Consider the following 16,762-nt stretch of genomic DNA (forward strand, 5'->3'; position numbering starts at 1 on the left):
AAACAACTCGACTTAATTTGTTAGAATAAATTAAATTCTTTTCTTTTTAATAGATAAAATATGTCAGTAGCATTACTAATGTGTACATCTTCATTATTCTCCTGTTTATTTGGAAAAATTGGCCAGCCAACATGTTTTTAATTTAAGAAGTTTAATCCATTCAATGTAACACATTCTTGGTATTTATTTTCCTTATTTTAATAACATCCTTGCCAAATAAGGTTGTTGTCCTTTTTCAACATATTATGTATTTTTAACTGCTTGTGTATTGTTTTTGCCATTTCCTCTATTGTTCAATGGAAGTGCTGCTCAGCGGACTGATGCTACAGTTTTTCTTATTTAATTTTTATTTTCCTTTTCCTCTATAAGATGATGTTAAAATATGATTTCGCGAAAGTGTGGTAATTATTAATGCATTGAAATTATTATTTTATCTTTCACCTTTGAGTACTTTCATGTGTGCTTTCAGATTCACCAAAGTATAGAAGATTTATCTTACAATTGGAGTGAATATAAATTTTCAATGTGTAATCCCTCAATTTCCAAAACATATGTTTTTCAAATTATTACAAGCAATAATTAGTCGCATGAAATATCAATACTAATTGAAAATATCTCCCAAGTAAAAATAAATGAAAAAAGATATTTTCAATTTGTATTGATATATGAGGCGACTAATTATTGCTTATAATAATTAGTTATCCTTTGTTCTATGCATAGAACCAAGTTTATCATTAAAAAAAATATATGTTTCATATTAAATTATTGAAATTCACCCACCTTTTCATTAGGCATATAGATTTAAGGAATAGATTGCTCAATTTTTTTAGCAACTGGAAAATTTCATAGCTGACTCAAATTCTAATACAGATAAATAATATATATTATTACACTATCCTATTAATGCTATAACTTTTGACCTCTCTAATAAGTTATTGCTGGGTGAATTATTGAACAACCTAAAAAATGTTTTTAATGGATGTTAAAACGAAAATATGTATTTTTATATTTTAAATTACTGTTAATCATGTGTTTACTAATTTTTATGATTAAATTATTCATGAAAAATTATTTGTCTTGTGCATATTATTTTGTCATCATTGCTACAATACCTCACTGGGGATCTTGGTAGTACATATTGAATCTTCAGTCACCTATTTCTTCTTTACGAGCATCCAGAATTGCCTATCCTCTCTTGCACTTGAGCAGCTCTTACCCATTTGAAGCCTTCAGTTCTCTTCAAATTATCAGTCCAACTTATCCGTGAACCTCTGATTCTCTTTCCCAACCAACCAAGTCATCTATTTAGTGTGAATTATTATATCAAATTATTTTTTTCTGTACTTGAAAGGCTAATTTCAAAATGTGGCTCCATTTCTTTTCATTAGCAAAGAAGACCCGTCGTCTGCCATAATAATGTTGGTTGAAATCTTGGGTCAGTGCCAAATGCAATAGTTAATGATAATGAAGTGGTAATCTTACGTGACCTACCAGGGAAGTATGTTACTGTATATTATCTCTATATATAGTTAGTAATAACATGGATCATTATATAAATGTACATATTATATATTTGTACAGCGTCCTTGAGGTGATTTTGTACAAAAACGGCCCCATACAAATCATCCAAATATTATTATTATTAATGCCAAACATGGTAAACCTACCTCAAGGGCTCTATAGTAGTACCCTGTGGTTTCACATTACTTTAAAGTAATCAAATCAATGTAATAATACATTTATCATGATCAGTCTTCTTAAATTTTCTGAAACCTTTCATGATCAGGATGTGGGTGTCTAGTGTGCTGTGTTTTATAATGTGAAATGGGGGACATACAATAAAACAGTATGGTGGGATATGCAGCACTCCAGGAACAATATTGATATTTTCAGAGGACTAGGGAATAAAAATCAGGTATACTAACATATGTCTTTATTTTCTGCTAAAACTTTTATTGTGATAGTTTTACATAAATATAATCTAAAACTTTGCCATTAAACTTCTTTCAAAAAGGAGAAATACAATTTCAAAGCTTAAAATATCTCTAGGGTGTTTATATCGTTAACCATCAGTGAATAGAAAAATGAGTCATATAAATGTATGTATATTATTATAAAATTGTGTAATGTCAATATAACCTGAAATTGAATTACAAAGTACTTATTTAGTTCAATTGAACGAACAACATTTAAACAGCATCTCACAATAGTTAAACTCCTTCAATCACCAGTGAAAGTTCCGCCGTTAAAGTGTCTGCATTGCTAAAGAACACATTGTGGTTAGATGTTAGATTTGAAGTACGGTTGAAGTATTAATGGTTGGTGGAATTGAATGAGTAGAGTCCCTAATTTAATATGTACACTACATTAATATGGGCCCCTTGAACTGATGTTCCCAAATCTGACTGTTTATTTCCAAGTATATCAACTTATTTCTTAATTCACTAAGATGGAGATATAACTTGACAAAATAATACCTTCGTAACAGCACCAGGCTGTGAAATAAATATTTACAATAAAAGTTATCAATTAATTGCCTACAGGATGTAAAATATTATAAATTTATAATTTAATATGCTTCCAATGTACAACATATGGAATTCAAAAATATCTTTCACATTATTTCATCAAACAATAGTGACCAAAGTACATAATTATATATTTACACTTCATAAATACCACACTTAAGGAAAAATAAAGATTAAGTAAAATACCTTATCAACAAAAAACTTATAACAGTTTTATTAAAAAAAGTATTAAATAATTATTCAATAACCTACTCTTTTGTATACTCTATTCTCGCATAGAGATCACACTAAAATGCAGTCTATCAAGGAACCCAAATCCTACGCTACATAATTAAGATCGTGTCCGTTAAGTAAAACAAGTATCATTTAATATCAAAGGTTAGGTTATTAACTGTCTATCATTAATTTTACACATAATGAAAGCGTTCAACTCTTATATTTGTTTCCTCTTTTAAAGATAAACCATTATTGTAATAGCAATAGATGGAACACAAATCTATTGCATGGCCAATACTTTTGCTTTTCACCAAAGTGAATTAAATATCTATTCCTACTACATTATATTCTAATCCAATTCTTATCTATTGGTATGTTATGAAAGATGCTAAACTTGATTTAGGGAGAAGGAGGTTATTGCTGTCTACACGCCACTGCGGCCACCAGGGCTGCTCCGCGACCGCTTCCGTCCTCCGACAACATCAAGTCGAACTGAAACAAGATGGCATTATGTTAGGTTAGGTTAGGTTATAAAAACATCATGAAGGAAAGACCAATTATAACGCAAAAGATAGATTGACATCCGAAAATATCGTTATTTTATTTTTAACTAATCCTGTGTAATTCTGCTGTGGGGATTTATTTTCTACAATCATTCGAACAATAATTATTTTTGCCATTTTATATAAAATTCATAAACGACGTACGAAACAGGTATCAGCGGCAGGACTGTACTATTCTGTTTTCATTGGGAGAATATGATAAAAACCCTGGTAAAATCTCGATGAGAACTGCTGGCTTCCTATCGTATTGATAATTATGCGGTTGATGCATTGTGGAATTTATTTATTCAAGTTTTGCTGACTCACCTTGATACCGGGGGTGACCAGCTGTGAAATCTTCTCCACCATGAGGTCATGGAAGTGAGGGTGGAAGCGGTAGACGGAGCCGTCGATGCCCACCGTCACCACGGGGTCGCCCATCTTGTTGATGAGGGTGGCGATTCCAGCGGACACCAGGTGAGCCGCGCGGCGGGAGACGCATTCGCAGATGTATCTCACGTTGGCGCAGTCTTGGTCGTTTGCATGCGGTAAACCTGCAAATAAAAATAGAAATACTGTTGTAGAGAAAGAAATAAAATCAATAAATTAAGAATCAATTGATTCATTAATCACAAAGTCATCAACAATCAAATCAACCAAAAAAAATCCCAATACTTAGGTGGTTCCCTATTGACAAAGACCACTATCTTCTTATTCAATTCTCAACTCAAATTAATTAAGTCTTTTTATGCCACATTGAAACATTGAGGTATATAGATAGACTCTATATTCCTTGCAAAATCAGATGTTGTTCCCGTGTGGGAAGTAGGAAGGGGAGTATGGCGGCTGTCGATGTTGCCTGAATACTTCCAACCGCGAACTAGCTCCACGAAAGTAGTTACCGGTGGCCGTCTGCCGCCAACTTCAAGCGTTCCTTGAGTTTTTTAACATTAAAAAGCCAATTTACACAAGTAGCGATTATGGTAGAACCCTGTTTACCGACGAAAGGTTATACCATTGCTTTCCCTTTCTTTTCCAGAATTTTTTTACGAATTGTACAATATCTCAGCGTGCATGTCGGCATTTTGAAGTTATCGCTGGAGATATGTGCCGGCGAGCGCTTGTAACTGACTGAAGCCCGTGGTATCTCACAGTGGACAATGAACTGATGTTTGTGGCCCATACTTCAAACGCTAATGTTGGCTTATTAAAAGGGTTTTTTAAACACTTCTCCTAAAGCCTTACTTATTGACAGATCACCTAAGAGCTAAGTCTTGAGTATTATAACTTATTTGTGACTTGTTGTGAACCTAACCTAAGAGCCAAGTTTTGTAAGCCTTTAAAGTAGACTTAACATTGAGTTTGTGGTGAAACAATTATACTTTAAATTGCTTTATGCATCCTAAATAAGCATAATTTTATGAAGAAAATTACATATTTTAAAGATAACATGCAACGGTATCAGTACCAAAGACATCTAAAGCTCTTTTATTGTGGATTTTATCTGATTAGTTTAATTGTCGTCTTTTTGCTTCAAAGTCAGTGCTATTAAAACATAAACTTCAAATTTCATGATATAATGTGGAAATGTTATTGCAGTAGGTTCAGGGACACTGCGTTTGGATAACAAACTTCAAAGATTGTTAGAAAAGACCGTTTAAGAGGTAAATAGAAGTACATATATACAGGGTTTTCCAATAAGAGGTGTTATTTTGAATATTAATTAAGGAATTAATGTTTTTTATGGCCGGAATTGGATGGTATTGATCTGGACAACATTTACTTTCAACAAGACGGCGCTATGTGCCACACAAGCAACGAAACCATTGATCTTTTACGGGAAAAGTTTCCGGACCGTGTTATCTCTCGAAGAGGTGATCACAATTGGCCACCGAGATCTTGTGATTTAACACCTTGCGACTTCTTCCTTTGGGGCCACGTGAAAGAGAAGGTTTACGCCAACAGCCCAGCGAAGATGGAATTTTCGTGAGGCTATCGAGGACATAAGGCAGCCACTTTGCGATTTGGTTATGGAAAATTTTATAAAAAGGATATGGTCCTGTAGGCGTGGTCGTGGTGGTCATTTGACTGATGTTATTTTTCACTATTAACGGCATACCTTCCTCTTTATAATGAAATAAACATTCGATCATTTATATTAAAAAATGGCATTTTTCTTTGAATATCAATATTAAGAGAGAGGCGGTTTTTGCTCTTACCAAGTTCATCCAAAACATCCCGGCAGCTGGAGTAGTCCCCCTTTTTGTCAGCCTCAATTTCCGAAACATACTTTGTGTAGAAGTTTCCCTTCTGGTACAAGAGATCTGAGCCGGTTCCTCCAAACAGAAGTCCAGCCTTTGTGAACTTCACCAGGGCCAACCTGACCAGCTCTCCCATGTACATTCCGGAAATCATCTTCTCTTGGCTAGAATTACATTCATTACAATTAAAATAAACCCCAGTGTTTCTTTTTTCTTTAATGCCATCATTTCAATAGATGGAGAATGGGAAGGCGAATTTATGATTAAATATTATTTAGTCGGGCAAACTCAAATATTATAGATATACTGAAGATGAAATGAAAATCTCCCAAGCGCATTGTGGGGTATTTCATCATCCTCTAGATAAGCTGTTTAATGCACTATCCATAGGATAAAGAATTTTCGTATTACGATGCATTTATTTATAAAGTCAGAGTTTACTATTTGGTACTCGAACCTATGGATTAGTTAGCCGAGTTTTCTACCTTTTGCGTGAATATATTTATTTATTGCAGTAGATAGTTATCGAGAGGATGGTGAAATACCCCTATGTGTTACAATCTATAATTATTATAAGACAGTATTTCATCATCCTCTTAATAATTATTCATTATAATAAATAAATATTTGCAATAGGTAGAAAACTCGTCTAACTTATCCGATACATCAAATAGCCACTATTCATAGGTTCGAGTACTGAATAGTAAACTTGGACTTAATAAGGTTGCTGGGGTTTATCCTTAGGAAATAGACATGTACCATCTATTACTTTTCTGTAGGTCTTTTTAAGTTATGCAATTCCGTTGTACATTATTTTGATGTATCTTATAAGATTTAGCCAGCGTTTACGATGTAAATGCAGGAATATATTTTTTTACGACTTGATTATGTACAAAACTGACTTTCCTCAATTATAATATGCATGTTTTATATGTATAAACCTTCTGGGAGAAATTCTCTAAATGATAGTGAAAACCTTATCAAAATCCATGGTGTAGTTTAGAAGAACTAAGCGCACAAACAGACAGAAGCAAAAAGCGTATTTATTCTATACTATTTAAAGATATTGCTAAATCGAAAATATATTTTGTCCTATAGACATCTAGCTTATCGAAAGAATGGTTAAATACCACCAAAATAACATAAAACTTAACTTTACAGAGGTTGGTAATTAATAATATGTTGATGGACGCATGCCGGCCAACAGACAATCGACAATTGACATTGACAAATGTCAAAATAGCCCACCAAGCAGGGTAAAAGATTTCTAAAGACATTGCTATCACAAACATACCCTTTGAAGACATATGCTACTGAATGTTTTGTCTGGAAACGTATTCAAGTTGTGTTTTGCAATGTATGATACATTCATGAGATCCTAAAAGCATTTTCTTATGTTGATAGGCAAAAAGGGTGGGCTGGTAACTTACATTTGTTTTCCGGGGTTTATTGAAGAGGTGTCTACCTCCCTATCATATTCAGTCCGGACAAAATCTAAATTTCCATTATCACCAAATGCTCCCCATTCCGTATTAATAAGGATATCATCTTTAGTGGAAATTCCATCAAACATCTCCGTATTTTTTGTCTTCTCTACGTAGCAGGCATTGCTGCCAGTACCTGTAAAATTATTAAGTATTGTTATATAACAGTAAAATTACAAACGTCATCCGGAAAGCAAAGTGCTTTTGTAAATAATAAATTACAGAATTACACTATTTGAAAGCATCATTCCATATCAAGAGGTTCTAGTTAACATTCACATAAAAAAACTCATGAAGGCATTCGTTATAGAGGCATTAGGTATTTTATTATGCAGAGGAAAATAAAATCAGATAACTTACCAACAATGAGGCCTATCCGGCAGTTGTGATTTTTCCAAGCGCAAGACATCAATGTACCAGTAGTGTCATTCAGGATTGCGCATACATCAATTTGGACATCCTGGAAACAAAGATAAAATACTTAATAATTTGATATTCAATGTTTGAGTGAGTCACGGATGTTCTTTATGAGATCAGTAAGCTAAACGATTACAGCTGGGTTGTTTTAGTGCTTTAAAATAAAACTTACGCCTCTCCTTGCTATGGCATCCTTCAGAAGTTGAACTACGTCTTCACCAACAACTCCAGAGCACTTGAATCCCTTTGTCCACCGTTCCAGTAACCCTTTAGTCAGGCCAAGTTGTCGCAAGGGGAAGCTGAATGTAAAGCCAAGAGGGAGGCGCTCCTTGTAAACATCGTTATCCTAAAATATAACACAAATTCTGTTAGGGAATATGTAGGCACTTAGATTTTCTATTTATGGCAACATTAAATCATTTAGACAAAATCTATATGATGATAATGTTTAAAATTTTACTTCAAAACATCTTTATGATGCCATCTAGGGGATATAAAGAGAACTAAGAAATAGACAATAGGGAAAATAATATAGATTTTTGTTAATTAGTTCTCTTACCTTCATGAAGTTGGCCAGGCACTCGGCAATGTGGTCGAAAAGGTCTTGTCCCGAGCCTATCATGATGCTCTGTGGGATGGCATAGATTTTGGACTGCATATCGAAATGGTTTTCTGCTAGGGTTATTATAAGAACCCTAAAATTAGTCCCTCCTAAGTCGAGCGCCAAAAACTTTCCCCTTTCTACAACAAACAAAAAATTCAAATTTTTTTTTTTTTTTTTTGTATTAGGCAATTCACCCTAAAAAGAGTGCTATTTATATAAATATATTTTATACCACTAAACTCATTTTTTCTGAGAAAGCTAATCAGTTTCTACCCCTTGCCATTTGCTTGAAAACATTTAGTATATTACATATAGGTTTTCAAAGTGCAGTAAATCTTTACAGTAATTACTTTGCTTTTGATATATTCATCGATCAGCTCTTTTTTTATTGTAAGCACACAAAATATTGAAAATAAACTCAACCTACTAGATATACTTTAAACAGGCTGGGAAAGCATCTAGGCGTATTAGTTGATTATTATAGAATTTATATCTATAATATTTTTATAATGGGTGTTCTTCTCACCTTTTCCATTGGGCAAGTCCTGGACATATGTGACGAAGCATTTGATGACCGCGTCGTCGTGAGTTTTCTTCCCGAGGCCATCGTTGATGTCCTTCAGGAGTCTGGTCATAATCTCCCGAGTCTGCTTGTCCGTTAGGATGAGCTCCTCGCATTGCTCTCGAATCTGAAACAATACAAAGAAACAGATTACTTTTGTTATTTAGTGGTAGTTCCTACCCAACTTGAACCGATTTTCTGCATCATTTTTTCTTATTGACCAATTGAAAAATGGGGGGAAAAAACAATATCTTGAGTCTCGTTTTCTTTTTCAACAGCAGTAAAATTGATATTTCAATTTTTCACAGATCAACATCACTCAATCATCTCAAGATGAGGGTAAGACCTTAAAATAGTTGTGTTGACCTACAAATTCCAGACAGAAGCTAAGTAGAAGTAGGCACTTAAATTTTCTATTTATGGATATTTAAAACCAATCACACATCAACATTATTTTAGGTGGCAATATTTGAATGGAGGAGTGAAAACAAGTTAAAAGTCATCAAAAATACTGATTTCGGGTTTCTGTGAGTCTTGCGCAGTCCTGCACAATCCTGGTTCAATGAACTCAATGTTAGTGTCATTTTCAAAATTGGAACTGATAGTGTGGAGGATTTAGACAAGCGATAGAGTACCTACCTACCTATAGCATAATATTTGAACAGTAAATTATTTTAATTGTGTCATTTTCAAAATTGGAATTAATTTATCAAGAATTCTGACTAACTTCTTTCTAAATATCATTTGCTAAGTTGTGAATTTCAATTTTCGTTTGTTTGTTTAAATGCAAAGGAGTTTCATAGAATTTAAACAATTCATCAAATTTCAACGTTCATTTGATAGTTCTGTGAAAGTCCTATTCAAGTTACTTGACAGAACTAAAATAATAACATAACTTTCACAGAACTTGAAAATTAACTTTGAAAATTGACGAATTTTTCGAATTCTCCGTAACAACCCGTCCTATGATTAGGCTTTAACTTTATATCCGAATCAATCCGAAATTTTTAACATTTCCAAATGATTGCGCAATCTTAAGTTAATTTACTTCACGCGTTAGATTCCGTAGTCAATTTTATATCTATTTAAAACGTTCATGTATTGGTGTGTCAATTAAGGACAAGGGCCTGCGTATGGTGGCCCTGATGATAAGCTTGAAGGCCACGCAATCTATTTATTATCAATCGATCAATCGCTTAGTCATTATATTATTAATCATCTTTATTATTTTTGAGGGGAAAAATTGCCCCATTGTAGATGTATGGAGGGAAAACAAAACTTTTCCACTCATTGTGTGTTGTCAAATCTGAAAAATGTAACTAAATAATTCGAGTTTTATTTATTCCGTATCTAATTGTACTTAATATTGCTCATAAACATGTAAATATAAAACCATGAAAAACCTATGTAAAACCAAACTAAAATCATTATTTGGCGAGTTCTTAAGGTGAACAGATCCATAGACATATGAATATTAGTAGACCTGCCCTAAGTGATTAAAAGCGTATTATTCCCCACTCCCCGTGAATCTTGAGAATGTGACGTCATCATTCTTGTTCGAACTAGCGTCGAGCTATGGTCGAGGCATTTTATGAAATAACACGGCAAAATAGTGGCTTGTGATATGAAAACTTGTAAAAATAGATGTGAAAAGGAGAATAAACCCAATTGTCGTATTACATTCCTTAAAAGCATCATTTTAAGCTTATTCACATCGTATAATATGAATCAGTTGTAGAAACATATACTATCACATCGAGATACATCTGGTCGAATGTAGCGATTCTCAAGTGTGCGCATCGTTGTTACTGAGAAGTAAATTATGAACACTTATAAAAGTGTCTTAACTAAATACGTAAACAAAATATTCGACTCTGAAAATAGAAGTTTTTTTTTTGCCGAATTTGGACTTCGCAAATTTGTTCATAACGTGGCGAGTAATTTGCGCTCCCATGTAAAAATGTCTATTCATTCAAAAGCAGATTTTACTTTTAAGAACTAAATGGTGATATTATAATGCGAGATGCCTATATACTGTCAGATTGATTTATTGACGAATCACAGCCAGCTTTACCCCCTTCGTTCTTCAACAGTTGATTTTACCCCTCACCTTTAATTTCTAGTCTATATATTCTTATGTCTGTGGAACAGATCTTAAAACTTTCGGCTACATGCAGAGGTAAGTAAGTTTGTAAAAGTCTATATTTTAATAGAAGTTCATTTAAATGCAATAAACACGAAGAACTATGGTAAAAATATTTTACTTTATCTTTCATATTTGGTTTTTACGAAGTGGAGATATTTAGCTTACTAAACTAACAAAAGGATAAAACATATTAGTTTTTACTTAATATTATTATTCTTATTTTTTTAATAAAGACAAACATCCCTGATTACGAATAACCAGACAATATTTTAAAATCTGCTACAACCACCACAGTAAGCGGAAAATGTTGCTTGTGTTGTGATGTAGGATTGAACACACTTTGCCTGGATGGAATCCAAACGCGGTGAAAACTCAGCCACCAACCGTTCAATATTTCTAATAACGTACGTGCCAACCATTACGGCACATTTAAAAAAATTGGGTTTTTTTATGAATGTAAGGTAGGTACCTATTCGTAGTAAAGGATTTTTATCAGATAAGCTCATATTGGTTTCCGGTTGACGAGCAAATAACATTCGGCGTCTATCGGGTCAGTTTTTAAATATTTAAATAAATAAAAGATTCAAACAAAATACGCGAGTAACTTGAAATCATTTCAACACGTTTTAATATCGAACCAACAATATGTAAATATGGCAGGAGGATTTGTGTATAAAATAATAAAAGTATTAATTTATTCAACTAAATTATTTATAGCTAAGCCATTTTGCAAAAAGCAACAACCTTCGCCTGATTTTTAATTCATATTGCATCAGCATAATTATAAATACCAATTAGAAAAAAAAACTCGTTTTGGAAGCATTAGTAATAGATAATATTTATTATAGGTACCTGTTTATATTTTATTCAAAATCGTTGTTCTTATTTATTATGCTGAAAACGTGAAAACTCTCAAATAGAAAAACAAATAAATAATTATAATTTTGTTTATTTTACAAATCTATAACATAAATTATGCGCATTTCTGTAGCTAGAAATACTTGGCTATGACTGAATTCGATTTTGCAATATTTAGTCATTTGTTAGATGGTGACAACCAGTAACTTACAGTTTACAAATAATATTTTTGACTTATTCATGTAGGTTAATATAATATATTCACAATTCACTAAAAAGGTTACTAATTTACTTTGCCTTGCAGCACGTACATGTTACGGTTTATTTGGCAAGGGTTGAAAATAACTAAATTATGTAAAGGTAATTTTCGTAAATCGTGTTTGGTGCTCTACACACGGAAAAGAAAATCAATTTTGGTAATCTAGCAAAATAATAGAAACAAAAGAAGCCAGTATAAGACAAGGGGTGAGACAGGGATGCTCTCTGTCACCTGTTCTTTTTAATGCTTATATACAGAGTGCGATTGATGACTTGAGAGAGAGAATGAGTAACAGAAAAGGTGTAAAGATACACGGGCAAAAGGTGGATATGATAAGGTTTGCTGACGATATTGCTTTGGTTGCTGAAAGCGAAGAAGAACTGCAAGAGGCCTTAACAACCATGCAAAGCATTCTTCAAAACAACTACAACGTGAAGATAAATAAAGACAAAACAAAGCTGCTGACTGTAGGCCGAACGCAACACCAGATGAGAGTAGAGATGGCAGGAGTTACACTAAAGAACACCAAGGAGTTTGTCTACCTCGGGAGCAAAATAACATGGGACGGTCGGTCTAAGAGCGAGGTCGACAGCCGTATACATCAGGCTAGGCTTGCATTCAATAAAAAGTCGAAAATAATAGAATCGAATAATATAGACCTAAAACTGAGAATACTACACATCAAGACCTATGTATGGAGTATCTTGATGTACGGCTGCGAAACATGGTGCCTATCCGAAAGAGATAAACGGAGACTAGAGGCTTTTGAGATGTGGTCCTATAGAAGACTGTTAGGAATTTCCTGGAGAGACCATATTACAAATGAGGAGGTTCTCCAAAGAATCGAAGGAGGAAGGCACCTGCTCAGGACCTTGTCCGAAAGGCGTGCAAGATGGATCGGTCATGTTATACGACAAGAAGGCCTCTTGCATGTCATAATGGAGGGTATGACCGAGGGGACCAACTCTAGGGGACGCCCACGCCGAGAGTACCTGGAGGACCTGCTGGTGGACGTGCACTGCTCATCATATGGAGAAATCAAAAGAGCCGCACAAGACAGAGAAGAATGGAAAAGGAGATTAGATGAAATTGCTGCAAACCAATCCCAGGATTGAAACCAGAGAGAGAGCAAAATAAATCAACGGCCACCATTATATGGGTAGATTCAAAAGTCGTCGAAATATGCGACCCAGAAAAGTTATTCTGTAAATTAATAAGAATGAGAGAAGTAACAAAAGGCATAATAATGTTTTAAAGATTTTTAATGCTTACTGTTTCAATTATACAACTCGATTTCCGTGTAAATCACTCTCATCATGCTTTCTGCGATAAAAAATATGGAAAATTTTCAGTTGATTTTCATTTTTTGATCTCTTGAGCTCCAAAACAGAAATAACATACATATTAGGTACTATCATCAATCTTATGTACATTATCTAAAAATATTCTCTCTCTTGAGAACAAGTACGCAAGCTTTATACTAGCGCCTATACCTTGTATCTGGTTATCTACCTTCACAAAGCTGCTAATCTAAATATTATAGCTTATTCATCGATCTATAATCTAGATAATAAAATAGAAAACGTGATATTATATTAAGAAATGCGATAATAGATTTCAATGTCATGTTACACGTATGTTCAGAAATATGTTAATATAATAGTAAATTATATTATTATATTCACGCTGCAACTTTCTTACCCACACTCGTACAAAGGTGCGAAGGTTATCATGCGCACAATTATTATTTATAACACGGGTATACACCTGAACGCTAACAGAGAAAATTGCACGCAGTACCTACATTCAAAACACACGTTACGTTATTACATCCGAAGCATTGCGGCTTCACTTATTAATCAATTATACTTGCAAAAAGCATTCAATAATGGTGAAATGATGTGTAATTTGTTGCTATCTTTGCCTGTCCTGACATTTTATTTATTTTTACAATAAATACTAAATCAAATTTCATATAAATCTCACGTGAAAGAAACTGGAAAGAAAGAGGATGAAGAACTCCTATTTATCTACGGTGCCATATCCCACCTTAGTGGAAATAATGCTCAGATACTTGAGGTTCCATTGAATGAAACCAGGAGACATCGTCAAACATCCAATAACAAAAATAGATAAACTTTTAAAAATGGAATGAGCGCAATAGGCGTGAAACGGCGAACAGTAGTTATTGTTATTTCTTTCAACGATAAAAAACTTGAGGTTTTAACGACATCACTAATTAATTAGACAATTCGTTACAGCATAGCAACCACGCTTGTATTTTAGACAACTAATTCAATAATTATTTTAATAATGCATAACCACAAAATTCGGTATCTCCGGATTATTATTTTACACGTGTAACGAGTTGCCGTTAAGGTATTCAATCCAAGCCCGTATTCTATTTTTAGTTACAAAATTGAAAGTAAGCTTTTTTTATAAATTCAAGTGTCATAATAAATTCTTCAAGATAAAAACGAAATATCAAACTTAAAGGTCATATTAAACCAGGTTTGTAAAATTACTAGGTAGCATAAAATAGTATTTATAATAATTATTTGTAATATGGATTGCAATTCACAGTTAGAATAAAATAATAGGTTCGTGAACATTAATATTTTTTCAATTACAGTGTTATGATTTTATATCGCCACTCTTATGAATGAACCGAATAATTGAACTGAGATAACTTTCTACCCATTATAAAAGCAATAATATTTACGTTCTACTTTGGGCCATGTTTTTTATAAGATGTGTTTATTATCAACAAAATTATTCCGTAGTGATTCATCAACGTAATAAAATTTGTACACAAAACATTGCCGTGAATCAGCAAAACTAGGTCGTGAATTGCCTATGTTTTTCCTAAACGAAAACAGTCAAGCAGATTAATTAGTATTGAAAGAGTTATCTTACGTTTACTTCAAATTTTCCACAAGTTTATTTCACAAAAATAGATCTTCTCGTCTGTAAACGTAACAATTGAGATTTTTTGCTAAAAAATCCACCACCGTGCGGTCACCCAGTTTGTGACAGTTTAGTATTTGCAATAAGTTTATCTTTTCTTTAATGTAAATACATTTTGCAAGAATCGTGTGTCGTATAATATGCATAGTAATAGTACAATACGAGTTATTCATTATTTACACAAATTCGTTTGGCGCCAATATCGAAAACGAACACAGTCTTGTTAAAAACCTCGTGATAGGTACATTAATTTATGTCAATTGATAAAAGTGTCATTTCATTTTCATATACCTAGGTACTTGTAATTCAAAACTCGCCACTCAAGTCTGGTTCGATCATTTATAGCAAGTTCAATTAAAATTACGAATCCTACACACTTGTTCGAGAGAACTAATTTACCCTTGGATTTAAAAAATCAGATCTGTCATAAATAAATTCCTTCAGGGAATTGTTTTCTTATCGACGATCAGAAAAACAGATCTTTTCAAGTATGTTACATATAATAGATCGATAATCTAATTTGATTCGTGTAAATTCATTGTTTTTGATTTTAATTCGTAGAACTCGATGAATTTTTTTTGTTGCAATGAAAATAAGTAGAAAATTTGTTTATTTGAAATAAAGTAAATGATGTAATTGTCTGTAAAAAAAATACTAAAATTCTTGTTTATTTATGTACTTATTTATACTAATGTTTTTTTCATTCTTAAATTACAAGAATCACTAATCAAAATATCTACGTAAGTAGCTTGTAAGTGTATCGAGACTGATTGGTTAATTGATAAGAAATAATTAAGAAGATTGAGAAAAAAAAAACGAATGGAAATTTCCTCACATTTTGTTATAAGTTATAAAGCTAGTCTTAATGCCCTGGAAGTTTAAATTGGCTCAAATATATTTGACATTGGCTGTAAAAAACCGCGAATAACAACACGGTAATGTGCTTTCTCAGTTAGCAACAACTGTTATGTCTAGCTGTCGTTGTTGTTATTCACAAAATAATTGTAATCTTATAATACAATGTACTGTGTATGTCTAAATAAATAATAAACCGGTAAACAACAAAGTTTTTTCACGAACTGTACAGTGAATTCAAACTCACACAAAAGGTACAAAAAGCTTTGTGCGGGGTTCAAAATACTAGGGCATTTTTAAAAGCTCCTGGAAACACAGCATGAAAAGTCATTCAACTTTGAAATATTAAAAAAAAAAATAAAAACGTACGTTACGAAAGTAATTTTCAGTTTTAAAAAAATTGGTATTTAGGTAATATATTATCTAACCTTTCTGTGTATTAGTCGCTCATGAAAAGTCATTGTGTAATGCCAACCCCGACGGGCCTTTGTAAAGAGGGCGGGTATTACATAGTGAAACCTAAGATCGTGCAATTACTTTGACCTCTAGCTCACTTTATCCCCAGACAAGGAAAAAACCGACACATTGCACCACAGTAGACTACCCTCAGACACGTAGGCATTTTTAATGCCTGAAAACATCCCCTAAAATTGAGCAACCTTATTTATAATTTCCTTGTGTATATTTGTAACATTTTAAAATTAGAACTGTGTTATGGGAAAGTAATCAAATGTTAAAAAGAATCTTTTCGATTTCAAACAAGCGTTATTAAAGTAGGTACCTGCCGATAATAAATTTTATTCTGTATTTGAAATGAGTAATTTTTTTTATTCTGTAGAAACGTTTTTTTTTGTATTATGGCCATGGTTTTATTGATACACTGGAGTGATATATGAAGCCTTTTATCATGCGACATCACAGACTGAACGATTATTTTACGCTATTTTACCGTGATAAGATACGTGTCGGGTCAAGATAAAATACTTTTTTGATTGCTTTTCATTAACTTTATCTAGAAATAATGATTCGCGCAGCAATTCTGAGTGTGCACTCAGTTTTCATA

The 16,762-nt window shown here is 33.1% G+C and overlaps 1 protein-coding gene across 3 annotated transcripts in view; it reads right to left on the reverse strand.

Annotated features, from left to right (window-relative positions):
• Positions 1–1,932: 1,932 nt before the first annotated feature.
• Hex-A (Hexokinase A) overlaps positions 1,933–16,762 on the reverse strand; it is a 75,006-nt gene continuing 60,176 nt past the window's right edge. For all 3 annotated transcript variants that reach the window (XM_089637486.1, XM_089637487.1, XM_089637485.1), the window contains exons 2-9: positions 8,579–8,741; positions 8,008–8,189; positions 7,621–7,794; positions 7,392–7,491; positions 6,978–7,167; positions 5,506–5,711; positions 3,614–3,840; positions 1,933–3,236 (exon numbers count right to left, since the gene is read on the reverse strand). In XM_089637486.1, coding sequence (XP_089493612.1) covers positions 3,159–3,236; positions 3,614–3,840; positions 5,506–5,711; positions 6,978–7,167; positions 7,392–7,491; positions 7,621–7,794; positions 8,008–8,189; positions 8,579–8,741 — 1,320 coding nt within the window. In that variant the 3' untranslated portion in view covers positions 1,933–3,158. The remainder of the gene's footprint in view (positions 3,237–3,613; positions 3,841–5,505; positions 5,712–6,977; positions 7,168–7,391; positions 7,492–7,620; positions 7,795–8,007; positions 8,190–8,578; positions 8,742–16,762) is intronic.

This window comes from Hesperophylax consimilis, chromosome 11 (genome assembly GCF_061612785.1).
Source record: "Hesperophylax consimilis isolate HC1 chromosome 11, BYU_Hcon_1.0, whole genome shotgun sequence".
NCBI classification, from domain to species: Eukaryota; Metazoa; Arthropoda; class Insecta; order Trichoptera; family Limnephilidae; genus Hesperophylax; species Hesperophylax consimilis.